This window comes from Perca flavescens, chromosome 12 (assembly GCF_004354835.1).
Source record: "Perca flavescens isolate YP-PL-M2 chromosome 12, PFLA_1.0, whole genome shotgun sequence".
NCBI classification, from domain to species: domain Eukaryota; kingdom Metazoa; phylum Chordata; class Actinopteri; order Perciformes; family Percidae; genus Perca; species Perca flavescens.
This window is the reverse complement of record NC_041342.1, coordinates 23165723-23193367: the sequence shown is the minus strand read 5'-3', so window position 1 is coordinate 23193367 and position 27645 is coordinate 23165723. Positions and strand designations below refer to the sequence as shown.

At 39.5% G+C, this 27645-nt stretch overlaps 3 protein-coding genes across 6 annotated transcripts in view; all 3 read right to left on the bottom strand.

Annotated features, from left to right (window-relative positions):
- Positions 1-12880, bottom strand: part of LOC114564799 (cAMP-specific 3',5'-cyclic phosphodiesterase 4B) — a 52476-nt gene extending 39596 nt beyond the window's left edge. The window contains exons 1-3 of one of the 3 annotated variants that reach the window (XM_028592369.1): positions 12793-12862; positions 12231-12434; positions 8559-8628 (exon numbers count right to left, since the gene is read on the bottom strand). The gene's annotated coding sequence lies outside the window, so the exon portion shown is untranslated. Of the gene's footprint in view, positions 1-4840; positions 4929-8558; positions 8629-12230; positions 12435-12792 lie in introns of those variants that run through there. The other 2 variants (XM_028592368.1, XM_028592370.1) reach the window with 2 other exon arrangements.
- A 1646-nt stretch (positions 12881-14526) lies between these two features.
- LOC114565292 (leptin receptor gene-related protein) lies at positions 14527-18028 on the bottom strand. The gene is made up of 4 exons (XM_028593246.1): positions 17839-18028; positions 17344-17419; positions 16268-16454; positions 14527-16033 (listed from the first exon to the last, which is right to left on the bottom strand). The coding sequence occupies exons 1-4, from the start codon at positions 18020-18022 to the stop codon at positions 15917-15919; spliced, it is 564 nt and encodes a 187-aa protein (XP_028449047.1). The 5' UTR covers positions 18023-18028; the 3' UTR covers positions 14527-15916.
- Positions 18029-20324: 2296 nt separating this feature from the next.
- LOC114565099 (phosphoglucomutase-1) lies at positions 20325-27411 on the bottom strand. Of its 2 annotated transcripts, XM_028592943.1 has the most exons (11): positions 27026-27411; positions 25643-25805; positions 24896-25042; positions 24661-24786; positions 23203-23393; positions 22951-23105; positions 22625-22740; positions 22395-22530; positions 21597-21780; positions 21315-21443; positions 20325-20598 (listed from the first exon to the last, which is right to left on the bottom strand). In XM_028592943.1, the coding sequence occupies exons 1-11, from the start codon at positions 27281-27283 to the stop codon at positions 20509-20511; spliced, it is 1695 nt and encodes a 564-aa protein (XP_028448744.1). In that variant the 5' UTR covers positions 27284-27411; the 3' UTR covers positions 20325-20508. The 2 variants fall into 2 exon arrangements, with proteins under 2 accessions (XP_028448744.1, XP_028448745.1); XM_028592944.1 differs by lacking the exon at positions 25643-25805 and having other exon boundaries at positions 27026-27111.
- Between the last annotated feature and the right edge of the window lie 234 nt (positions 27412-27645).

Below are 27645 nucleotides of genomic sequence, written 5' to 3'. Positions count from 1 at the left end.
AACAGGCACTGTGCTCTTGTGTTAAAGTCAGTGTCGGACTGCTGGTGAGGGAGGCTGTTGTTGGTGCTTTCCAGAAGCTGCCAAGTCAAGTTGCATGAAAAGAGAATTTCTCAGCTGCACAAACAACCCAATCTTGTTTGTAGCTTTACAAACAACTTCTTCATTGTGGCTTCCTGTTGTCCTTGGTTTTTTTATTTGAAAAAAAGTTTTATGAGAGGTAAAATGACAGCAGATACCAAAGGGATTAGTGTTTTGAGCATCTGTAAGATTCAGCTGCTGGTTCAAATCTCAGCATGAGAGAAAAGTTCTCAATAATGTATGAGTTTGCATAGATAAGTCCATTGTAGGTTTCACGTTCAGATTCTGCATACTTCATGGTACAGAGGTTTTAAGTAGATGGTAAGGCCGTGGTGGTTATTGTGACCATAAACAGAAGAAAAAAAAACTATCTATAGAAACATTTAACGTAGAATCATTAATCTATTTAAAGACTTAATTATGTATTATTCATTCAACCTTTATTTATATCTCAGATAGATCATCGAGGGCAGGCCCACATTTACGATGCTGAGTTTACAGTAATATAAACAGAAACAAAGAAATCAGTTAGACAATTGTGCACAGGGATAAAACAAGGATAGAAACAGATGAAAACAATAAAATCAGTTAAACCAATTACACACTGCCACACAGTGGCCCGTGATCATGGCCCTGAACTGTCCATAGGTGAGAGTACTGATCCTCAAGGCAAGGTGTATAGGTCATTCAATGAGCTGGGAGCACTGAGTGAAAAGGCTGACTTTCAAAATGCAGAATATGTTAGTGGTATCATAAGTGTAAGTCAGTCGTGACAGCATGTTAGATAAGATCCTAAGTTCCAGTCCAGCATCATTGTGATATGAAGGAGTTAGCGTACTAATGGGGGCTTTAAAGACAAACAATACCAGTGACACCTGCCAGGGAAGTCCAACCAACGTTTTTATGTAATACACATATGAATTGTAATGCTAGTATTGTTTTTTCAAGAACTTGAACTAACCAGTGTCTTGACCACAAATGTTTCAGATGTGTTTTTCACTTGCATGTTTCCCGCAACAAATATGCTTTTGTTTTAATATTTACAGCTTTCTGCACATGCTCTGTCAGGCTAGCGTTGCAGTCCCGTCTTACGGGCGTAAACGTGACCTGAAGCGTTTATTTAGACTTCAAGTCAAGTCTTTTTTGACAATACACCATTAATGCGAGGATGATGCCCAATAAAAAGGCCTGAATAAATATATTTATTTACATTTTGCAACCTAGGCAGAGCAGAGGTTCTGTGTCTTTTTAACAGCTGTATACTACTAACCCTGTATGGATGTGATATGATTGCTATCATTGTTGTATGGCCTGGCTCAGGTTAAATCCTTTGTAACACATAATCAAATACATACAGAGAATGACTGCCATATAACTTTCATGTATTATCTACTTTAACCGTCAGTCATAAAGAAAGAACATGAAAAAATAAATCTAGGAATAACTAACAATTCCAACAATTGTGCAGCCACAATTAATTCAAATAAAAGACATTTAAAATAAGTTTAAAAAAGTTTTGATATGAGTATCAGTCCAAGTAGTTCCCAAAGTAATGTATGTGCCCTAGTACTGCCATACTCTAAACTATTCATATTTCTAACATGTACTTTAATTGCAGGAAATTACCTTAACAACCCCCATAATAATCATTTTTATTCAAGAGAGTCTGAGGCCGCACTTTTGGTGCTTTTACCATAGCTAAATGCTAATATCAGCAAGCTAACATGCTCACAATTACAATGTTAACATGTCTGGCATGTTTAGCAGGTATGTTTACCATCTTCACCATCGTAGTTTAGCATGTTGCTAATTAGCATTACTCAATAGTTTATTATTAATAGCATTGCCATCAATAAAACCACCTTGCTAGTGAGGCAAAAAATGTTCAGATTAAATGGAATAAAACCACTTATTCAGTCAAATATGTGCTTAAACTATGATCATTAACATACAGTATTATTATCAGTACAGACTCCAGAAAAACATTTGTCCTGTGTCCTTCCATAAAGGTCAAGCTGTTAAAAATAACACTAGATGAATGGACCCCAGGTCTGAGAGATACTTAACTAAACAAGCAGACAGTAAAAGGTTATGTCAAATTATGTCATGTCAATCCAGAAATGATAGGTGTGATCCTACACTGGTTTTCAAGCTTTAAGGCTATTAGCGTAAATCATCAGGGGAAAGGTGCAGAAAAGTCAGTGTATCTTAGGCCATCTGATACACTAAAGAGCACTTTCACAATGTACACCATACCACTGTGTAGCTATGTTATATTTCGTAATGAGCAGTTAGGGGAGTGGTCAGCCTTTAATGAATTAAACGATTAACGGATTATTATTTTCTTTCAATTGACAAATCAATTAATAACCGAATAATTTCAGTACCACTATTTTGTGAATCTCTACATTTGTAGCACACTGCCTGGCTATACGTAGTACTGATACTTATAGGCTTACTGATACTACTACAACTGTCAATGGTTTGCCTCATTTTAGATAATCTTCTCTGTAAACATAGTACATTTCAAACACAACGTCTGGAATATATATTTTTTTAGGGAAGACTGACAGCAGATAGTTGAGCACTTTGAAAGGACACATCAGTGATCACTTTTGAAACACATTATCTACAAGAAACCTGCAGCTGCATACATGAAAAAACTATCTTCCCAGTAGTGCCATCAGCACTTCAGTGAAAAGGTCAGGGCTCTGTGAATATATCCACTGTCATAATGAGCCTGAGACTCTGAAGAGCATTAAACCCTAAAACCGACGAGACCACTTAAATCAAAAAAGATCATTGACAAAATACACTGGACTAGAAAATGCACTGCTTCACCTAGAGAAACAAACTTCAAGTAAACTCTTATCCCTGTAACCCAAGCAATATGTCATCCCTAAGGTGGCTGCTTGTACCTCTACAAATAATTGATTGTTGATGTGAAGCGGCCAACAGAGTGCAAAGCCATGAGGCAGCACTCGAGATCCAGATTGTAAGGATTTGACTTGGATTTTAAAGAGAACACAAGGGAACATTGTGCTGGGAGTACACCATCAACTCAAGGACAAAGCAAAGGCCATGGATGTACTTTTCTTTAAAGCTATTATTTCTTCCATTAAACATGACTGCTTAAAGTATGAGTTAAGTATGTTGTCTCTGGGCACACAGGAGAGAAAAGGCTCTGCAGCTTTACCTTGCCGCAACTGTGTTCTGCAAGGTCAAATTACTGTTTTTGTCAATGGAGTCTGGTGGCTTTGACAAGAGCATAGAAGGGCGCCAGTTACCGTGTAAACTTTTGGCTTTTTTCCATTAATTTACATTATCTGCTCGACTCGACTCTACTCGCCTTTGTTGGTTTTTCATAAAAAAATCATCCCTGGTACCTGCTAACAGGTATTTTCTTTTAGTATCACCTCCATCGAGGTTCCAAGCGAGCTGAGGCGATACCAAAAGGTGACGTGAAAACCTGCAGACTAGTGATTGGTCAGAGAGAATCGTCATTAATCACTATGTCATCATTGCTAAAGACAGACAGTGGTTTTTTTTGCCGTCTCCAGCTTCTTTTGAAACAAAAATTGTCTTCTGGCTGTGGCAACAGCCACATGCCAAGAGTCAAAAACAACACACCTTCGATGTTCTGTGTGTATGTCGCGTCAGGTCGCTATGACAACCAGCCAGGCTCACCTCAAGTATGAGGCGGTACTAAATCTGCAATGGAAAATGGAGGACGGGTCGAGTTGAGCCAAGTAGAGTAGAGCTGGTACTAGCAGTGGGTAAGTAATTAATCAGGGCTGTGTGACGGCAACTTAAAGTAGTGAAAATATAGTGTACACTTAAACCGATATTAATTTTTGTAGGTGGAAAAAATATGTTTTGCTGCTGCCCCGTCCACAGCAGTACATTGCTTAGCTTCAAGACTCCTGCCTGCTTCTCAAAGCTGGGGCGTGCCAACCGCCATCTACTGTAGTAAGTCAGTAATACACTGACTATGTATAATTAGCTCATACAACCCACTTAAATAAATCTGAACCATCCCTTCAAAATAGCTAAGTAGTTAGTGTGTTAAGTAGTTTTGTGTGTAGGGTGTTTCCTACTAGTGCTATGATTTCCTACCAAAGTTCAAAGACGTGTACATTAAGTGACTACTCCCAATGAGCTGCAGGTGAGAATTTGAGTGTAAATGGGCTTGTGGATGTGACAGACAAGTGACCTGTTCAGATCTTTTTTGTCCTGTGTATGCTGGAAGACATCAGCCCCTCATTGGCCCTGAACAAGAATAAGTTTTTATAGAGAATGGATGGACAAGTGGATAGTTTGCACTTCTGTCACATATTGTACATTAGAAGTTAGCAGGGCTGCATGTCACCAGTGAGAAATCTTGCCCATCTGACCAGTCAATCTACGTCACACAGCGTCTGTGCACAATAGACAGATGTGGAGGCGACTCGGTCGCTGTCATACATTTAAAATGACTGGGACACCCACACAAAGGTAGCTTTTGTTGCGCCAAAACAAAGGAGGCTCAAGAAATCATGCGTGGAACTCCGTTAATATTACATTCTCTTACTCTGTAGTCCAACAATGAGAGCTTTCAAAGCCATCTGTGTGCCACAACCATGATGAATTAACTTTATAGTAGTAACTCATTAAAATCCAGATAAGTCAGAATTACTGTTGACTGAAGGAAACATTAAGAACAAAAATCAAAGAACATACTGTACAATACTATGAACTTATGAAGCAAATTTACTTTACTTACCCAACTTTGATCAATTCAGTGGAAAACAAGCCTGTATTCCATTAATTCTCCAAATACTCACTTGTCAAATTGCGAGCACTAAATGGAGAAGTAAGCAGCACTGGTCACAAGACACGAAAGCTTCTGACACAACTGTGGCAGGTCCTCTTTGTCTTTTGGGCCTGCCCACATTCATTCAATCAAAACAACACCACACCCGCTTTATTCACACCTTGAAAACTGCAATTTTAACACTGATGTCCACTGATAGCACTACTGATGGGACATCACTCATCTATACCAATTTAAAAACTGTCACTGTTCAGTGTCCACAAATCTATTTTGATACATTGTCTCTTCTCCAAAGTCAAATCATCTTAAAAAAAAAAAAGCCTTGGGTTTAGTTTGCTGATGTTGCCTTTAGAAAGCATTTCAAAATCGTATTGTTTGTCATTACTAATCTTTTATAAATTAAGCTGAAGGTTGAAAAAATTACTGTTGACAACTCCTCGAAGCAAATAGAAGAAAAAGTAGAATAAGGTAGGCCTGCTCTCTTTTGGCCCCCAGGTCACAGATTGAGTTGCCTGACACACAAAGTCTTCAAACTCACAATCTTCTTTTGATTACACAGTCACAAGGTACTTACAGTATAACAACACAGGTGGCATGTTGTATTGCTGTCATTAGTCCCATTTACCATGATACTGTGGCGTGTGCTGCCTTTTGTTTCATTTGTTTTGTACTATGCTCTATGAAAAAGTTATGGTAGATGTAGTAGCTGCAGACAACAGAAGGCAAATGGTAGATGAATGGCCAGAAGGCTACATGCTAATTTATTATAGCTCATAATGCAAATCACACCTGCAACCACACTGCATTCCTCCTGGACTATTTTGTGACTACGGCTGGAAATATATTACAATTTAATTGCAGCTATGCAGATTACCAACTGAATTTGATATAATGACATATACTAGGGCTGGGCGATATGGAGAAAATGAAATATCACAATATTTTTGGCCAAATACCTCGATATCGATACCACAACGAAATTGTAGTGTTGACTATTGGTGCTTTCACAAAATATTTACACAATGAGGTTTGTGATAAATAATCATCAGTAATGTGAATATAATGGCTAAGTGGGTAAAGGCAAATAATAGAACAGTTACAACAGTCTGGTAAGTTCAGAAAATGACATCACTTTACTGTAATGCAGCCTTTAAAACCAGGAAAAGACAACACTTATGCCATATTACGATATTACGATATCCAAAATCTAAGACGATATCTAGTCTCATATAACGATATCGATATAATATCGATATATTGCCCAGCTCTAACATATACTGTATGTGGTGACCCAGGGATGAACAGACTTTACATTGACACTGCATGTTTCATATTTCTGGAATATCTACATGTACAATTAATGATATACAAACAAACATTACATCAAAGCTGAGCTGCTGGGCTGTTACTATACTATACGAGCAAGGGACATTCACAGACTCCTAGCTACAACAAAAACACTCTAACTGGGTGTTTTTTGTCAGTTTGTATTTACTTTCAGACACTTTGTGCTTAAAGTGTGTAAGTCCTATGTGCGGTGACAACCCTCTTAGACACAGCATCTTAATTTGGTTCATACAGCACAGAATATGAAACCAATCAATATTTAGAAAAGTTCTTTTCTAATCTTATCCCACCTTCCCACACTGTTTGTGTGGGCATGTACTACACACAAAGCAGTTGATGCACTATATGCAGATGTCAGACTTGCAATAATAACCATAGAATAATATATACATTCTAGCTTATTGGAATTATTACAGTACATCTACGGCACAGAAGATTACAAACATGAGAAATATGAGTTCACCAAAGCTCCTTTCCATTCAAGTAGAGCTAAAACTTTTTTTTTTTTTTACTGATTGATTAGTTGATCAACAGGAAATTAATCTGCTACTATTTTAATTTCTCAGTTAAAATAAAGTGTTACCATAAAGCAAAACCGTCAATGTTCATTTAACTCTCAGGATGTAAACGTAAACATAATTTCTTCTACCGTGCAATCTGAGTTGACATCTATCAAACATCATTCAACAGTTTAACATGTTTTTAAACACTCACCCCAAAGCCACATTAGCTCTATGACTGAAAAAAAAATGCAAAACAAATGTCGACTTGGATTTCTTGTCAAAAACTAATTAAAAAAGCGAAACACCATGGAAACTCTGCTGTTTGTATTTGCATTCAGTGCAGAAAAGCAGATTCCAGCAGAGAGACGGGTGAAGGCTGAGAGGAGTTTGTTGAGGAGGGAGAGAAACAACACACCAATTTGTGCCAGCTGAAAGATGACGTCAGTGTTGAGGCCACATGATGGCAACCCACTGCCCTACTGTACAGACAGAAAGAGAGGCCAGACTGTGAACCTATTGCCACTGGGCTACATGTCACAAGACCATTTTAGGTTGGTTCTGCTGTCACACCATGTGTTTGTTAGAAAAAGAAAGAAATGAGAAATAATTGGTGGGTCAGGACACATGGCAACTTTGACTCTGGATGAGTCACTGTTTGATTGGAGCTGCTGAGAAAGCCTAATAATTGAGGGAGTGCCATTCTGTCAAATTCAAACACCCACACACACATATAATAATTGCCCCATACTATTCAAGTCACCCAATTTAACGCCCATTGAGGTATTGTATGAGTACGGTCTGTGTCAGCACTTACACAAGACAAAACTGTCTATTGCCAGCGTGATTTATAACAAATGACTTGGAGACTAAGGAGGTAACTGAAGGCTTGGCAGAGTCTTCAGGATTTGGGGCACAGAGGGGGCCTTTTGGTGAGTGTCACCAATTGGCATCCTCAATGTCTACATGGCTCAACATGAATCCTTCAGATGACAGTTGAGACAGAAATGAATCAGTGTGCAGTTTTGGACTGTGCCCCTGAGGTTATTGTGAGCAAACTGATGTGATTCACCGCCTCCTTCACACACAGGGTGGCTACCGTACGGTATATGCTGCTGTGGAGTGACTGGTTGGGCCTTTTAAAAGTGCAGTAGGTAAGACTTCTAAAACTAACTTTCTGTCATATTTGCTGAAACTGACCCTATGTTCGAGTAGAACTACATTAAGCAGGTAATTAAAAAAAAAGAATCTGGCTCCTCTGGCACCACCTCCAGCCTGTAGTGCGATTTGCAAAAATCCACAGCTCCCTGTTCAGATGCACCAATCAGGGCAAGGGGGGGGGGGGTGTCTAACTGCATGTTAATCACTGCTCAAGCACACACATTCATTCTCCCTTTTGGGGGGAGGGGCTTAGGAGACCGTTTTGGGCTTTACCTGAAAGGGGGGAGGGACTGAGAATTGTCGATGTCCTGCATCTTCACAATCCTACCTACAGCACCTTTAACCCTGATAGACCCCAAACACATCATACACCTACCACTTCCTGTTAACCACTTGTATCTATATCTATATCAATATCTATATTAGGGCTGCAAGGGCATGCTCGCAATCACGTTTATCGTATAAGCAATCTGAAAGTGGTCAAGTGCTAGAAAGGATTAGGCCTATCTTTAATACTGACCAATGTACTGTACTGCAGACTTACTGTGATGTTTTCAGCAAATAGCTCTGATACATAGAAAACTAATCTCTTCTTGCTTTGTCAGCAACAAGGCTCTGACCACAGTATTCCCACCCAAGCACTATGAAAGTGTACTCACAGCTGAAGCTCTTCTCCGGGAGCAAGTGGTGAGAAGATGGTCGGGAAATTCACGTCAGCAGATTGTCAGCCTGAAAGACAAAGAATGTATGGATTACAAATTTCAACAGATCACATATCACAGCAAAAACAGTGCCGACATTATGGCCAGCAGAAACTGTGTGATTGATCAGCAACAAGGACCCCTGACAATAGCACAACCTAAGGTGCAACATGTTTGCCTCTGACAAGAGGGCCATAAATCAATACTAGAGTAGCCTACTTCCTTGTTTATTGGTGCACAGGTATGAATGAAATACAGAGAAGAATGAAACTAAAAGCGTCTGTCTCCACAATTAATCATCTGTTGAGTGTTTGATGGTTACTTATTTTCCTTTAGATTGAACCGCTGTGGAACAATCAGAAAATAAAGTTTTATTTCTCTCATTCACAGCTCCTTGTGGGGAAGCCGACAGCAAAGCCTAACTTTATTTGTAATGTTTTAAACAAAGATAAATGTTCTCCCCTCGTCCTAAAATTGTCATAAATCAACAGAAGAGTACTTGCTTGTTTTATGAATAAAGCTGTAGGCGAGTTGAAGTAGCCGGGCTGTGTGTGTGTTTGACCAGTCAGTGTCAGTCATCCCTGCAAACCCCACCCCGAAGGTTCCTGTACTTTCAGAAAGTACTTCCCTCTCCTAGGTTCCTAGCCTGGTCCTACCAGACTCTCGTACATTTGGCAATATGGAGAAAATCAGATATCACAATATTCTTGTCCCTATTCTTGTCTCGATGTCCATATTGTGCCGATATTATAGGGTTGACAATTGGTGCTTATAAAAAATATCTTCACAATGAGATTTAAGAGAAATAATCTTCAGTAATGTGGATATAATGACTAAGTGGGTAAAGGTAAAAATAATAGAAGAGCTAGAACAGTCTGGTAACACAGAAAATGACATCACTTTACTTTAATGCAGCCTTTAAAACCAGGAAAAGACAACACTTAAGCCATTTACGATATTACGATTTCCAAAATCTAAGACAATAGCTAGTCTCCTATCACGATATCGATATAATATCGATATATTGCCCAGCCCTACTCTCCATTGACGAGCGTTAACTTCCTTGAAGGCAGGTACTCTGTTGAAGTTTAAAACTATTGGATCTGCCCAGAGCCACTCTGGATCTGCCATAACCAATAACTAACGTTTGGTCGTGACGTATGTCATGCGCATGTGCAACAAGAGGGTAGACCGACAACAACTATCGGCTTATATTTGACATTAGCATCGCTAGCGTTAGCCTTAGCCAACTCCTTCACCACTAACTGACTAACTGCGAGCTGGAAAATCTAACTTTTCCCGAACCCCGTGGAGAGGAGGGCCACAACATCATGGCCACCAACACAACTCAGCAAATATTGTTCTTGCTCGGTCTTTAACTTCTGGATTTTTGGCAGCGTTGCCACAACGGACCGAATGGCTTCGCTCGCATCTTTCTAGCGCGTGTCCTCAACGTCATCGTTCTCAGCCACTCCCTCTGTTCGCTGATTGGACCGCCGAATAGTACTGAAGGAAACTTTTAGTTTTCAAGCAGAAGTACGTAGGAGGGCGGAGCCAGGCTACTAGGTTCCTAGTTCCAGAGAAAATTTTCTGCGGTCAAAAAGCGGCCTAAATACATGACCGTTAATCCAATCACAGTTCACACACACACACACACACACACACACACACACACACACACACACACACACACACACTGCTTCCTGTATTCACAATCAGCTGTTTGTTTGTTTTTAATCACAGTTTCCACTATCACAAACACTCACCCAGTCTGCAAACCTAAATGCCTAGCGCAGACACGGCATGTATTCATCAGCTGGAAACGGAACATCAGTGTTCAGCAACAGAAAAGGCAGTACGGTAACCACAACTCCAGTAAAGCCAACAAGCAGCCAGTCAAGTGAGTCATCAGTCTGGTAGCCAGAGCCCTTTTGACACAAAGCTGGATGTATGTGCCCTGTTGTTTCAGCACTGACTGAGAATAAAAGGACAGTGGCCAGTGGAGTTTAAACCACCACATGCCCAGGGCACTATACAGAAATGCTATGAACTGAGCTTACAGTAAATGAAAGTGTACCTCTGAAATTCTTTCCTAAAAGGTAATTAAAGAAAAGTGAAATGCCACTACTGTCACTGTGGCATAATAGAAGCTTGTGTGATGCCAACCTTTTCACAGCACAAAAATGATTTATAAAAGAGAAATCATACTCTAGGGTTGAATCACTGTTATGTTTTTTTTTATTCTTATGTTTTGGAATTGAAATAAAACTTGTTTTAAAAAAAGGGGAAACATTTCAATAAATGCTGTTAGCGTAATAAAACTGTAAAGACTGTAAAGACCTTCAGGCCCAGTACAGTTGGAATATTACTCACACAAGCTCATACATACATGAAACATATTAAGAAGGTAAACTAAAAGAAATAAAGTTTGAATGTTGAACACATATGCCAATGATGAATGAAAAAAACAATATCACAGTTTTACAGAATATGTTAAGAATTTATAATATGTTCTACTCCCATCATGTTTTGTGTACATTCTATCTATGTAAAAGCAAGCAATGACTACTTTTGTGTCACTGGAACAGTGTTGCAACAATGGAACACTGTGTGCCACCTCAGGTAATGTATGGTGGTAAATGCTAAATGACTGATTACCTCTGCCAAGGAAGGTATGTTTTCAGTTTGGTTTGTCTGTTTGTTTGTTGGTTGGTTGGTTGGCTGGTTGGTTTGTTTGTCTGTCAGCAGGATCCCGGAAAATCTACTGGCCCGGTTTTCATGAAACTTGGTGTGAGGGTGTAGCACGGGCCAAGGAAGAAAACCATTAAATTTTGAAGCTGTTTTGAATCACAGGGCGGATGCACACATTTTTTTTTCACTTGACACTGCGGGATTGGGTTTTTGTGCAGCATTCATGTGGTGTCGTTCCCGACTGGAAAAATTCCCACTGCATTGTGTGAGATAGGGCATGCCTTGGCAGAGGTCAGAGCTCTCCAAGTGCCCTTTTAGTTGTGTATGTGTAGCTAACAAACGGTGGTAGCTTTAATCTAAGTTTGAAAGGTTCAGCACAAACAATCACTAACACGGAGATGATGAATACAAAACTGTTACAATTATCCCCAGTCTCGCCTGTTACACAGACTATAAAACGGTCACTATTGAGTCTCTACATTGATATAAGTAAGACACATTAAGTCCCAACAGAAATATGATGTGGATTTTTCCCTCTAGGGTGAAATCTAGGGCCAAACTAGTGCCATTTATTTTCTGGATGTCTTGGTTGACCTCATTTAACTCCGACTTCATTGCTAAATTTGCAGTGTTTGACTGTGTAATGGCATTCTCATTATTTTTTTTATTTATCTGTTTATTTAAAAGGGACAATTACATTTGTTGTTTACACTCAAAATGTAGATGTGCCAGAGTCAGCAAAAAAGATAATTTCCATCTGTAGTCCTTCAGTAAATGTTTTTTTCCATTACACCATTTACACAAATATTTTCTTCTTACTCTTCTTCCACCATCAACACCTTAATTGTCCCAAACTCAAATAGATTCCAAACTCATTTGCTTCTCTATAACATCTTTTCCTCTGTAGTAAGAGAAAACACGAAGTGGGAATCACTTTACCTTGTTTGATCATCATCATCATCATCATACTTCATGGAAAGTGTCCCGAAACGTGTGTAGGCTGTATCCATTGCAGCCTATCATTCGTTCAGAAATGTGCTTCAAACTAGACACACACTGACAAAACTGAACACGTCGGTTTACAAAAGGAAGAGAGATGCCCACAATGGGCTACCAAGTCCTGAGAGAGATGAGGAGCACAGCCTACATACAAACAAGAAGCCTACGTGATATGACTGAATCAAACCTTTCAGTGCACATTTTTGACTCATGTTTCTTCGAAAATAGCTTCTGTACAGCTCAAATGACGGAAACCTGCCACCTGCGCATCGTGAAACATTTTTTTTTTTTTGCAAAAATCTGAATCAAAGAATTCCTCTATCATTTAGTTTAATTAACTTGAGATGGATAATGTGCAAATAGGGTTAGGTTAACCCAATGCACGATAAGGTCGATTAAACCTATAGAAAGATGAATAAATATGCTTTTTTTTACGCTAGGAATTGAGGAACATTTAAATTGTCTTTCTCACAGGACGGTTAAATGCAGTCTGTAGTCTTACCGGGGGTGTAGCCGCTGTTCCACGCGCCGATGCGGTTGTGGTACCCCGTGGTCTCCTGTTTCGCTGCCGCGCTTCTGAAGAACGCGCCCCTTTTTATCAGGTTCCATTTGTCCCATTCGCGCTCGTTCCCCTTCCCGACCCCGAGAACGCATCGATTGGCTGTGACACAGACGACGCAAATCCTTCTGTTTACCAATGGCTGTCAGTGCGCCCCGCCCTCCCTTTCTTCCCACTACTGCCTGCCCTGCTTCCATTTGATTCCCGGCCAGATGAGAGAGCACCGTATGGATGTGTCTGCTTCACATAGCCCGTCCCCAGGCTATGTGTCTTTTATTGACTCCTTGATGTGTTTTTGTTGATTGCCCCTTTAGCAGTTACGTAATAGCCCGCTGCTGTAATGAAATGTATCCACGTCGTCTGTCTGCTTTTGAGTACTTGAGGCAAAGTTAAATTTAAGTTGGTGTAGGCAGCTCATGTAGCTCTTCAGGAAGAAAAAGGCTACTCCAGAAGGAAGTTCTAAAAAAAATTGTTTTTATTAAAATTAAGATAGCAAAATGATCAGAAGTTTTAATTTAGTAATGCCAATGCTTCTGTGTTTTACATTCCCATAGTTGTACTGTGTCACTCTGTGGAGCATTCAAGGCCATACTCAGTCTTTGAGAATGATCTTGATGCTTTTACTGTTGCCAGGCAACAGCTGTCCTGGAACAGAGATGAATGGGTGTCCCTGGGCTCTTTCTTCATCTCCATACCATCATCTTTTTTTTCTTCTCAGTGTCTCTCACTTGCATAGAGTGTAAACGCAGTATGGTTCTGACGGACCTCAACTTATTGGCCCAGGAGTGTAACCTTGGCTTAGAAACCCCCTGTGAGCAAAAGTATCACCCCTTTCTTTTCTTCCTTTAATCTTTGACATGTCAACTCATTTCTTAAACATTACATTACACATCATTTAACTGACGCTTTTATTCAAAGCAACTTACAATTGCTATATATGTCAGAGGTCACACGCCTCTGGAGAAACTAAGGGTTAAGTGCCTTGCTCAGGGACACATTGGTTGATGTATCACAGTGGGAATCGATCCCAGGTCTCTCACACCAAAGGCATGTGTCATATCCACTGCGCAAGAACCAAGCATTTTCATGCAGTGTATAATACATTATGTATTATACATACGCACCTTTGTGGATCTTCTTCACAAGCACTTCTCACACAGCAGCACTGATACAGCCGCTAACCTCTCTGTGGGATCCATGTTATATCCTTTTAGTCCATACATGCTGCGTCTTCCCCTTGTGAAAGGCAATCGCTGGAGGCGGGAAGCACAGATGTTTTTCATAGAAATAATATATTAATTTGCAGAGTGGAGTGTTTTTGGAGGAAATGCGCTCGGCTTAACACGCAAATTGTAGAGGCAGCTTCGGTGCATTCCTGTCGTGAACAGAAAATAAAATGAAACCACTCAATGATTTTGATCACATCCTATTTAACCCTGAATAGATAATGATGCCTTTTCTTTTTTAATCAGTCTTTCATTATGCAGCTTTCTCAGAACTGGCAGTGTTGTCATAATAATGAACATAATAATGTTTGTGTTTGGAAGCAGTAAAACAGAAGGCAGACAGATGTTTTTCAGTGAAGATTATAAGCGGTTAGGCAAAATACAGAGCTGTGTTTCACACTGCTTGAGTATTGCAAAAATATCTAAATGATTTAGACACACACACAGCAAGACAGGTTTGTTTCGCTATACAGAGAGTTTTATTTTTTTATTTTTGTTTTATATTTAATCAATGTTAGAAAACAAAATGCAGTCAGGAGCTTATAAAATAACCTATACGCTTTTTAGTGTGGGTATGGGAGTCACAATAGAAAAGAACAAGCTTTCCTTGTTGAACATGTCAGTTGTGAGACATAAAGTACATTTCCCTTCAAAAGTAGTTAAGAAATTAGGGAATCCAAAATTATATTAGGACACTAACTAGAATTTTCTCTATGAAGTAGGCTTATCATACAAATGTCAGATACTCATTCATAGTCAGTTACTGACAATGATTAAATATAGCATGGTGTAATATTGATTTACAATTACAAATTCCAATGGCCCCTGATGATGAAACACAAAAACAGTATTTTTCTATTAATCAAAATACACACTGTGGATGACAGGCACTTATGAGTTTGCCATTCAACATGGCAAAATAGCATACGTAAATTAATATCATGCTCTTGTCAGTAGTATGATTTCCTTTTTCGTCTGCAGGAATATAAAATGGATATGGGTGATTTATCTGGCCTTTTCACACAATAACTGAACATAGATGTATGATTTTCACTAAACAGTGCTTTCTTCCAATCATATTACTGCATAGCACAGATCAATACAGTTCAGCGGTGAAAAATATGCTTCAATGTTGCACTCTAAAATGATCTTTGGTGAGAATGTACTGTAAACAATTGCACCAGAACAACAAAAAAAGGCTTTAAAGTCTTTTAGCAAAATGAAAACAAAAAACACACATCATCTCCATACAAATATATCTTTACCTGATGAGGAATCCTTCAACTAGCTGTCAGATAGCATGGATTAAGACAAGATGCCCCGCCGTCACACTTTAAACAGCAAACAGTGCTCATAATAAGCAAGCCATAATTCAGTATAGCTACTTCCCCCTTGAACAATGAGGACAGATAATGCAGTGAGCATTGCAGTGTACATTACAATAGTGTTACTCTTCAGGATTCCTTTATATTGATTATATGAAGCATAATGAAATTGCAGGCAGCAGCAATAAGCAGGGTGATTTGGGGTTTGAAATAAAAGCGAGGCAAGCAGAAATACATGAGTTTAGCTGGATAGGCATCAGTGTCTTTCTAGTCCCAGACATAAGGCACATTAATAGGGCACATAGTGTTGTCTCCAACCCAGATACTCTTAAATATAAAAATCGACTTGAAAACCCAGTCATTTTGACATTTTGCAGCGTACACTGTACATGAGCATCACCCCTCAGTGCAGGACACATGTGTGCCTCAGTCTGCTGTCTATCCATTCAACTCTCCACCTACCCACCCATCCATCCATCCATCTGACCTTCTGTCTATCCACTGTCTGACGGCACTCTACCACTGCTCCCAGCTGAAGTCGTCCCCACCTCCAAACACGACAAAGAAGCCAAGGATAGTGAGAAAGATGACAACGTTTCCTGTCATCACCAGACCGCAAGCACCCCACTGTATCTGTAGAAGAAAAATATTCATACTGAATCAGATTAAAGGAAATTCATAGTCTTCTATTGGTTTTCACAATGCTCAACAGTGGATAGCTCTCAAGATACAGTGCAAAAGAAATATACTAACATTTGAAATGGTGCAGACAGACATATCTGCACAAACTAATTAAAGCCAATGATGGTGGCTGCTTTTACCGTTTGGAAATCAACTTGTGTTTCAAAATGGATAGAGAGAACTCACTGTGCTAGTGCGGGCTAGCACGATGGGAAGCCCAAAAGATGATACCACAATGCCAGTTGTTAAGAAGTAGGCCAGCTCTCTGCATGCATTGCTGGACGAGTCAGTGTCTTCACTGAGGCGTCTGGATATGAAGGTTGGGATGGGGCTTAATATGTAGAAAATCAGGACAAACAGCGGCCAGTATACCCTACAGAAACAGACACGGAACAGTTAAAAGAACAATCCACGTTTTATGATATACAATGGCATGGTTTGCAGCTTGTCAGATAAAAATTAACAAGTGCAGATTTAACAAAAACATAATATCCCAAAACAAAGGATGACACACTTTTAAAGGGAATTCCACAGATTTAACAAATGAAGCTCAGTTTACCTGTTGTAATAAGTATTACTTTGCTCGTATAAAAACTTGTATGTCTTCGGGACTATGGAGAAGGAGATTATACCAAGTGGCAAGTTGAGGCCCTGTTTACACGACTACGCTCACGGTGTGAAAACAACAAACTATTTTATCAGATGTGCCTTTCGTTTAGACGGCGACAGCGTTTTTGGGGCTTAAAAACGCAAAAAAGTGAACCCACCCTCCAGAGTGGAAATCTTAAAAATGCTCCACTGTCACGTTCCCGTCTAAAGGGTAAAAACGCACTGTGCGAGTGTTTGTGTGTGTGTGTGTGTGTGTGTGTGTGCGCGCATTGTTTGGAGCAATAACTCCACCTCCTCATCTGTCCAGACAAAATTGTCAGCTTTTTGCGTCACCATATGCACGCACATTTCCCCCCCCCAAAAAAACGCTAGTCTAAACGCGGAATAAAAAGTGAGAACGCAACGCCACTTTTGCGTTTTCTCTTCAGATCATTTCCATCTAAACCCAGCCTGCGTTGCATTATGGAAATTTTAGGATTGAGCATTTCTGGAGCTTGACCCAAACAGGTGACTGCATTTCTAAGCCTCTTTGGCATTCATTTATACTATTCTATATATACTATATCCCTTTAAGCCTCACTATTGCATGTTAAGTCGAGTATACATCATGCAATAACATAAACAGGCTACTTATTAGTTAACAGAGAACCTACCCGTAATCTTGGAGTACACAGCCCAGAAGAAGAAATGTTAGTCCAATGGCACCACTGAAGGACAACCCAACCAGTGCTGAAAGAAGAGAAACCGTACATTACATTTAATTACACTGACAGCGATACTTGTGTCCGTCCGTAGCTACAATAACAAACAAGAAAACAGAAATAGGCTGAGCTGCAACGTTAACATTTGCTGTGGCATTTGTTTGTATGCTAAGTCAACATTTAAGATCAATTTACTGTGAAAAATAGCGATTACTTTGAACTTAAAACGGTTTAATAACTTAACGGAACTAACGTTATAAAGCTTGTAACAAATCGTAATATCCTTTGGCCAGTGTTGTGATGATAGCTTTCGAAATGATTCAGCAAAGGTTTTCAAAAATGTTGAAAATTAGGCTAACAAAGTTTTTGAAGCATTGACGCCTGCGTAACTAAATGAACGTTAACACTAAGCTGTCGAATGACTAATACACGCATAAAATACAATACCTTTAATGCCAGCCATTGCGATGAAGGTGTATAACTTTTGCTCTGTGCTTTGTGTATTGTTTATTTCAGGTTGATTTGCTCTCCTTCTTGGTAAACGAACTTCCTGCTTCCTCCATGGGGGTTTTCCTTCTTTGTCATCATCAGGTGTCTTAAAGCGACAGTAGCTTAGCAGTCTGCCTGACATTTAAGCACCATTGCCAACCGTGTACTGAACGTGCAGCCATGCACACCCACATTCTTTACGGTGCTCCTCCTCTGGACACGCACACCTGAACACAATCAGGTGCTCCCATCGTTAGCCGCTTGCTGTGGGCACATCTTAATATAATACATCCATGGGGCACATCAGTCAAACTTGCTTGTAAATCAAGTTCGCTCTCATGGTTGTTGCAATCCCTCGTGAAGAGGAGCACGCGCCTTATTATTATGGGAGCACGAGACCATGCAGCGCTGTTTCTGGGGCCTTGATTAACACCCACATGATATCTGTGGTGTAATGTTGCCTGTTATAGGTACATTTGTGAGGTAAGCTACTGTTCGTCAGTACTTTAGTATTATTGTGTGCCTAGGAATATAGCCTACTTTTTACTCCACTACTTGCGCTTTGTAGTTATTAGTTACTTTGTTGATTAACGTTTAACATACTAAACATAAGATTATTTTATAAAATATGTTACAAATGAAACTACCCTAGTTCTAATAGGCTCCTGCTCGACCAGCAACAACATGTACATGTTGTTTAGTGCTTACACATATGCATCAGTTATAATCATCTAATAATACAATCTAATACATTATAATCATAAAATACATAGCAACACTCACAGGAGTCATTTACTTCATTATGACTACTTTTACTTTTGACACTCTTAAGTGCATTTTGCTGATAATACTTACAAGAATTTTACTTGTAATGGAGTATTCTCACACTGTTGTATTCCTATTTTTACTTAAAGATATAATATGTAATATTTCTGCATTAAAATGTCTAAAAACGACTATATCTATGGTATGTATTATATTTTTCTGTTGTGTACTTACATTATCCCAATATGTTTCCAACAATGTTCAAACCCAGAGAAATCTGTCATTTTAATCAATGACATGGAGCCTATCAATGACGTCATATAACCTTTGACCCCTCTAGTTGCTCTAACTTCCGTCAGTACATGGGAAACACCCCAAAACACTACATGTTATGTTGGAGAGTAATTGTAAATTATACAATGTCATAGAATTATACTCAGTAACAGCAATATATTTTTTTTTCTGCCATACAGCATAATTCTTTCATTAATTACATGTCACATTGCAACACAGTACAGTAGAGACCTAATTTATTGATGTGATATTTCAGTATAGATCCACTACAATGATATGATATGATATGAATAGATTACTACAATGTGCTACATTGCTTATGCTGATGCTTGGTTGCTAAACTGCACGGTAACGTTATAAGGTTTATTTTTAGTAAAATTGTTTTGACCACGTCAACAGCGCTGGGCTAACCCACGACCCTGGTCCGTCTGCCTCACACCCCCGCCGCTAAAAGACTTCACTGGGATGAGAGTGGACAACATTATTTAGTGCAACTAGAACCCACAATAAGATGAACTCAAAGGAACCAGAGCTAAACTCAGTGTGGCTCCCTCTTGTTGGGCTTCAGCGTCAGTGTAATATGCAGATGAAACCAGGAGAAAGGTACAGTACTTCAAAGAGCATATGTGATCACAGAGCTGGGCCAGATGTTAGCAGACTGATTCTGCTGCTGTCCAGATGGATATTATGTAGCCGCCAGAGCTGGATAAGTCTCTTATACATGTTTCCTGCAGAAAAGAAGGTTTAGTAGTGGTACAAATATCTAACCAACTCCACATGGGATTAAAGGGAATCATGTTTACATCTAAGATCACAATATTCTGATGTTGCTTTGTTGTAATTTCAGAACAGTTACTCCTGATATGGAAAGTTTGTGTCTACACTCGAGCGATCAGGTATTTTGTTGTTGCTCATCCTTCAGCACCAGGCACTCAATTGCAATTTCAGATTTTTATTCGCTGATGAGTTTTAATTTTCCTGAATGAAGGAGTACAGATGATCCAAATAATGTGAGGCTTCATTGCAGGAAACACCCAGTTTTTTACTTCGGGAATGAGTACTGGGTGCATGAGGAAATGTTGAAACGGTAACTTTCTTATTATTTTCCTAATCAACCTGAAGCTAACTTCAACCATGAAGCAGACATCCCGAGTGTGCACAGCCAGAACAATGTGACAATACGCAGTGTTATGACAGAATTTCAGAGCTTTGATCACTTGGACTGCTGAACCCTGCTGCTTTTTGTCAGTGACTAATTGGTTTAAATTATATTTTGAACAATTACAGATAACAAAAGTGAAATTGACATAGTTTGAAAACATTGACAAGACCAGAACACATAGTCTGTTTGCTGCTATGCGAAAGATGCACATGCCACACATGACCCAAAAAATAAAAAGCAGTTTAATGTGGAACACATAAAATCACTGAATATATTTTAGCCTAAAATGCAAACTACTGCATGTTGTGCAGCTACAATTGGAATTGAAGCTCAGTTTGTACAAAAATCTGGAAAGAAAAACAAAAAGGAGATTACTTAAGCAATGATGGAGGAACATATGGGAGGAATCATGTGATGACTGATGGGCCACTTCGACCCGTCCTGTGATGGAGCTGGGAAATCTTCAGCGCGATGGTTGCCAGGGGTGCCAGCATCACCTGTTCCAGACAATGATGATATGGTCATAGAGTCTGAAACATCTGGCTTCCAGATGCCACTGGTGCATTTCCTTATTAATATTTAACTATAAGAAGGCATACTATTTAAAACTATTGCAATTTAGATATATTTTATTCTTAAATGTTCAAATTCAGATATTCAGATATATTTTCCTTAATATGTATGGTTGATACATTAAAGGAGACATACCATGCTCATTTTCAGGTTCATACTAGAACATGTTTACATGCTTTAATGTTAAAAAAAACACATTCTTTTTCCCATACTGTCTATCTGAATATACCGGTATATTCACCTTGGAGATAGCAGGTGGTATATTTTAATGAGCCTGCATGTGACATGGGAAGGGGAGCCAAATCTGAATAGTTTTCTGATCTAGGCAGCCCACCAAAAATGACTGCTTGTCTTATTTCACAGTTATTGGGTTGGTAGGCATTCCTGATACTTATGTGCACAAGCACTTGAAAAGTGAGTTTTTCATGATATTGTATGTCCCGATTAAGTATTATAATGAAAACATTAGGGCCTTATATGTGAGGTTATGCCCGTCCTGTTGCTCTCAACCACACAGCACTATCAACATGTCATATAGTGCAAAAATATATTTTCATGCAAATTACAAGACTTTCTGTTTTTCAGTATTGTGGACTGTTTTGCAAAATTAGTCCTGAAATCTTCGGAATATATATTTTACCTGCGTGTCTTCAAAGATTTGCTCCTTCTCATAGCTGTCTATGTAGATTCGAACTGTCGCCCCATCACTACCTGTCCCACTGAGTCTGTAGATGATTCGAGAACCATCAGAGAAGATTATCCGCAGACCCTGCAGTGAAAACAGCCCAGTACAGACTTTGTGAAGCTTTTAGAATTAGCAAGCACAACTGAGTAGCTCCGATGCCTATTGTGACCATTGGCTACATCCAGTATCTGTACACATGAAAACTTTAGCATTATAGGAATACAGCTCAGTGTGTACCTGGTTCCTGGAGATGGTGCTGTCTACCGGGTCTGTGTACTCAAAGTTGTCTGCTTTTTCCACTTGGTAGACCTTGTCCCCCACAGCAAACCTCTGCTTCACGAAGGACTTTCCGGCGATCAGAATCTCCAAATCCTCCATCATCTCACAGGCTGCATCTATGTCTACGTTCTCATAGTCATATCTGGACAAAAAATCAGCTATTAATAACATAAGTACTTTATTGTTGTACATTTTTATGTTAGGATATTATTTTATGATTTAGGTGGTGTAAACAGTCCAAAATTTGCTAATGAAGGGTTTTCACGATTATTTGTAACCACTGTAAGTCAGCAATTACAATGGACAACTAAATGGTTGTGTATTTTTTATTTTATTTTATTCAATAGACAGATATGAGCCTGAAGCTGATGTGGTTACAGTGAGTACTGATGTCAACATAGGTAGATTAAGCATTTAGGGAAGCGTTGGATGGTAATTCCTTGGCATCATGATTTGACATTTTACTGTAATTCCCCTGGTAGTGCATGGCTAGAAAGAATACGTAATGGGATATAAGTACCACTAGATGTCAGTCATGTCCTATATGTAGCTTCCTAACATGTATCTTAATCATCAGCCCACCTTTTATCTATTTCAGATAAATAATGTACCTCATTCCTACTTAGAAATTATTCAAGCACTGATTCTCACTTGTTCTTTTTTAACTTTTGCTGTTGCTTTTGGTAACTTTTGATGGATGATGGAGCACACCTCTGAATACAGACAGAAAAAAAACGGAGGTGGGTCACATTTCACCTGGTGAAGTAGTTTCTTCCATATTTTAGCCAGTGGTCCTTTAGAATATCCTCCACACTCTGCCTTCTAGTGGCCAGGATGGACAGCCATGCCAGCACGGCCCAAAGCCCATCCTTCTCACGAATATGGTCTCCACCTGAAAGAGGAAATGAAATTACAAGAATTCACAGATTATTTCAATTAAAATGGAGCATCTATGGATCTAATAACATGCTGGAGAGATTAAGTACCTGTACCAAAGCTTTCCTCTCCACACAAAGACAGTCTGCCTGCATCCATCAGGTTCCCAAAGAACTTCCACCCAGTGGGAGTTTCATATAACTCTATTTTTGTTGCCTTGGCTACTCTGCATGAAATACAAGAGAATGAAATAGTATTCTCAGAAAGAACAGTAAACCACTGACAAAACACAATTTGACTGTTGAATGCAATGATTTTATGACTTATTCAAATCTATTTGCACTAAAACTACTGTACGTTTGACACGCCTTCAACTAGGGAAATCACTGTGTCACTGGTTTTGGCAGTGATGTGAAAGCCAGGCTGTATTTTTTACCTGTCTAAGGCTGCGCTTGTGGGCATGCTGCGGGCGAAGCCTCTCACCCCTGTATGCTGGAAGTATGGGATGCAGAAGATGTTGTCAGCAATCACAGCCAAAGAGTCAGGTGGGGCGACAAAGAAGCCGTGTTTACCAAGGATCATGTTACGGTCCTAGAAAGCCGACAGACAGACAGACAGAGGTTAGAAGTTAGAAGTTTTATTTTATTTTAAAAGATCTAAAGAAATAGATAAGCAATAGGACACACACCCCATCACCATCGAATGCTGCACCAAAATCATACTGTCCTTCTTTCATACTGTCAACCAGATCTGAAGCATAGGTGAGGTTAGGATCTGGGTGTTGGCCCCCAAAGTCCTCCAATGGGACACAGTTGACGGCAGAATTGGTAGGGCAGCCCAGCTCCTCACAGAGGATTCTCCTCACATACGGTCCTACCACTGGGAGGCACACAGAGGTGACAGAGACAGTGATGAGGGAAGACTGGTATAAAGACAATGATGAAATACTGAAGTCAAATATAGTGTTGTATGAAGTAGAAAGAGGCAACAACGAAAAAAAAACTCAGTTTGTGTTGCTCCAGTTAAAGCAACAATTCAACATATTGGGAAATACACTTATTCGCCCTCTTGTCAAGAGTTATATGAGAAGAAGGATACCCCTTATTTGAACGGTATATACGAAGCTACTACTAGCAGCCGGTTAGTTTAGCTTAGCATGAAGATAGGAAACAGCTAGCCAAGCTTTGTCCGAAGGTAACAAAACCTCCACAAATGAGGTATAACGTGCTAATTAGTAATGCATCTATGTTTTGAGAGTGATGAAATGGAAAAAAGGTCGGTGCTATAGGGATAGGGGTATGGTATCTTGTCAAAATGTACACCCTGTAAGTAACAACAGGTGACTCATGTCTTTCTGTTAGAGTGTGGGAGAGGGATGTGGGCACCAATTAGTTTCAGTTTCAGTGTTTAGGGACGCTTTAAATAGCTTTAGTAACCTGACCATTATGAATCAATCTAAAGTCTACAGTTCTTATAACCCCATGCCACTTCTCTAAAGTTATATCGAAGCCTAGAAAAACAATTTCTTAATTTTGATATACAAATCATTAAAACATTATGCAATTGTTGTGTATATGTTGTAGTGACTGAGAGGACAAACTGTACTGTACTGTACTGATTGATGGCTGGTGTACTTGACATGTGAGAATATTTGACCTTAAGCAAACATTTAGTTGTTTTTTTTTACAGAGAGCCCATGACTCAGTGGTGAGTTGCTGTATCTAAATACTCTGCCCTGTGGCCAGTGGTGGAAAGAAACTAAATACATTAACTCAAATACTGCATTTAAGTACACTTTTGAGGTACTTTCCCATTTTATGCTACTTTACACTTTTATTACATTACATTTCAGAGGTCAATGTTACACTTTATACCCCACTACATTTATATATACAATAGATTATATATAATAGATTTTTATAATAACATTAGCTATAACAATCCAATAATATAATAACACTTAAAGTGTTTTTTCTGCATTATGAGTACTTTTACTTGTACTTTTGTACTGTATTATTCAAACCAATATATTTAAACATATTTTAGAGCTAAATGTGTTTGACATGATAATCTTTCTGTCATTTGCTTTCAGAGTAACAGAGAATCTATTGATAAGATTACATGCTCTTGGTAAATATCCTCTCACCTCCATGCATGGCATCTAGTCTTATCTTGATGTGGTTTTCACCAGATAGAATCTCCTTCAGAGCAGCAAAGTCAAAGATGTTCCTCAACAAGTTAGCATAGGATTCCACAGAGTCTACAATTTCCACTGGATACACCCACAAACAAGAAACAAACACGTATTTTTTAATCTTTGAATTTATCAAAATCTTCTGTTAATTTGAGGTGATAAATGACAGACTAAAGCTGCACTTCACCTGTGAAGGGTTTGAACTTGTTCTCCAGATCAAACGTCTGTTTGCCCAGGGTTGTCAGATCCACTTGCATTCCGGGGCAGATGGCAAACTCCTCAATGGTCCTGCTGAGCTGAAAGATCTTGTTTGTGACAGCCTCCTTGGCTGGGCCTGGATGCAGCAAAAAATCTCTAATATTACATTTGACATTTGGTGTATTATAGAACCACAGCTACCGCCACTGATACCGGTTATAATATTGAGGTTGTTTAGAACAGTGGTTCCCAACCTGGGGTCCGGGCACCCCTTAGGGGGGTGGCAAAGATCACAGAGGGTGCGCAGGTCTTTATCTGGTTTGAGGTTGAGGTAAAAAAAATTATTTGCACATGTTAAACAAATTATGATAATACACTAAAATATATAATGTATACAAAAGTCTGTATGAAAACTATATATTTTTGATCTCGCTTAAAATTGTAGGGAGGCTACTTAGTAGGCCAAACCTCCTCTTAACCTGTGACCCTTGCTGTCATCAGGTCAGCTGGTAGCTGCTAGCATGCTGCTCAGCTTTTCTTAGACATAAGTAGGTTGGGAACCAATGGTTTAGAATATTTATTGGTATTTATTTTGTCCATGCAGAAAAAGTCTCAAACTTTATCTCAGTACTGTGTCTGTGCCACATATTTGAACGAGGCCTCATACAGCCTCTCGTAACACTATTTTTCACTTGGCCAATGCCCCTGCATGCTTCCTCCTCTCAGGTTACCATACCTCCATTTGCAGTATTGAACTTAATGCCGAAGTCTCCATCAGGTCCACCAGGGTTGTGGCTGGCAGTGAGGATAATGCCACCAATGGCTTTGTATTTCCTGATTACACAGGAGATGGCTGGTGTGGACATTATCCCGTGGTGTCCAATGATCATACGACCCACCTGAGAAAATGTCACACAAGTGCGTGTGTGTGTGTGTGTGAGTTGGCTGGCATGAGTGTGTATCCTAATTTATCTGAGTGGGTGAAGGGAGGGATTAACACTGAATATCAGGTTTGGTGTGTGCATGCTTCCTTCTCAAAGTAATTGGGACTAGATTTCCAGTTAATGGATGACAGTTATCATGGTACATCAAGAGCAAGTTATATTATTTGCAAGTGTATTTTTAATCCATCTAACCATCCTACGAAGAAAGAATCAGAATCTCAAAGGTTATGTAATTTAAACTCTGGGGCCATGGAGAGCTCATTACTGGTGCTGGCAAGAGAGTAGAAAACAAAACAAGTTCTTTTTAGAGACACCAGAGAAGCCGTGAGCTGCAGAAGCTGCAGGAGCTCCAGTTACAGCAAGGATATCCTTTCATTTCTCAGAGTTGTACATTGTACTAATGTTGTACTGCATTATACTGTCTTCTCTCACTGTCTTGCATTGATTATGACTTACAAATACTGGCCATTTATTTCAAGTTTTAAATTGATAATAGCATCAAAAGCGGCTGCAAATTACAATTGTAACTAATCGCTATTATGAAAAAGACATTACTGCAAAGTCAACATAGCACTTACTTTTTACAATATGGAAACAATTCGATTAATTATTATTTTCCTCTAAATACCACCATGTGTCAAAGGCTGCAAATGGAATACTAATAAGACATAAGGCTGGTACACTACCGGTCAAAAGTTTGGGGTCACTTAGAAATTTCCATTGCACTCCATTACAGACAGAATACCAGCTGAGATCAGTTACATTGTTTTTGGGGCAGCAGTTTTCAGATTACATTATGTGTTTACATAATTGCAAAAGAGTTCTCCAATGTTTTCTCAGTTAGCCTTTTAAAATTATATCAGATTAGTAAACAGAATGTGCCTTTGGAATATTGGATGAATGGTTGCTGATAATGGGCAATGTAGCCACCCACTCTTTCTAAGTGACCCCAAACTTTTGACCGATAGTGTACATGTAAGGAACAATAACAGGTGACACATATGTTCTCACACAAAAACACACATCCCAACTTGCACAAAAACAAACCTACATACGCACGCAAGCGCGCGCACACACACACACACACACACACACACACACACACACACACACACACACACACACACACACACACACACATACATACATACATACACACACACAGTGACACTGACCCCGTTGGCAGCTGCCATCTGCACAATGACCTCAATAGCTGTTCGGTTGAAAAAGCGACCGTCTCCCCCCACCACCACTGTTGATCCCTGGCGGTCACGTAGGTCAATAGAGGAGAAGATACTCTGGATAAAGTTATGCAGGTAGTTCTTCCTAGACTGGAATACATAGACCTTTTTCTTCAGGCCGCTGGTGCCGGGTCTCTGGTCGGGGTAAGGAGCTGTGGGGACAGTCAAAACCTGCAGAGGACTGTTGTCCATTATTACAAAATGAGAATCCAATCTAATGCAACAGTGTAGAGAGCCCAGTAGAGAACCTGTTGTATAGAGGGAAACCCCCTGTCAGTTGACATGGGGAACCGTACACAGGGGCAGAATGGAAGGGTATAATCTAGACTCCGCCTGCTATTTCACTGGAAGCACAGGGTTACAGTGACTTCTGAAGCCCAAAATAACCTTTCAAACTAATGTGTGTGCAGAGGTAGGGGGAGTAACTAAAAACGCTGCTTCACACATGTGCAAGGAGATCACTGTCAAGACTGCAGGCCCAGTCACAAAGAAGTGTGTGTGTGTGTGTGTGTGTGTGTGTGTGTGTGTGTTGTGTGTGTGTGTGTGTGTGTGTG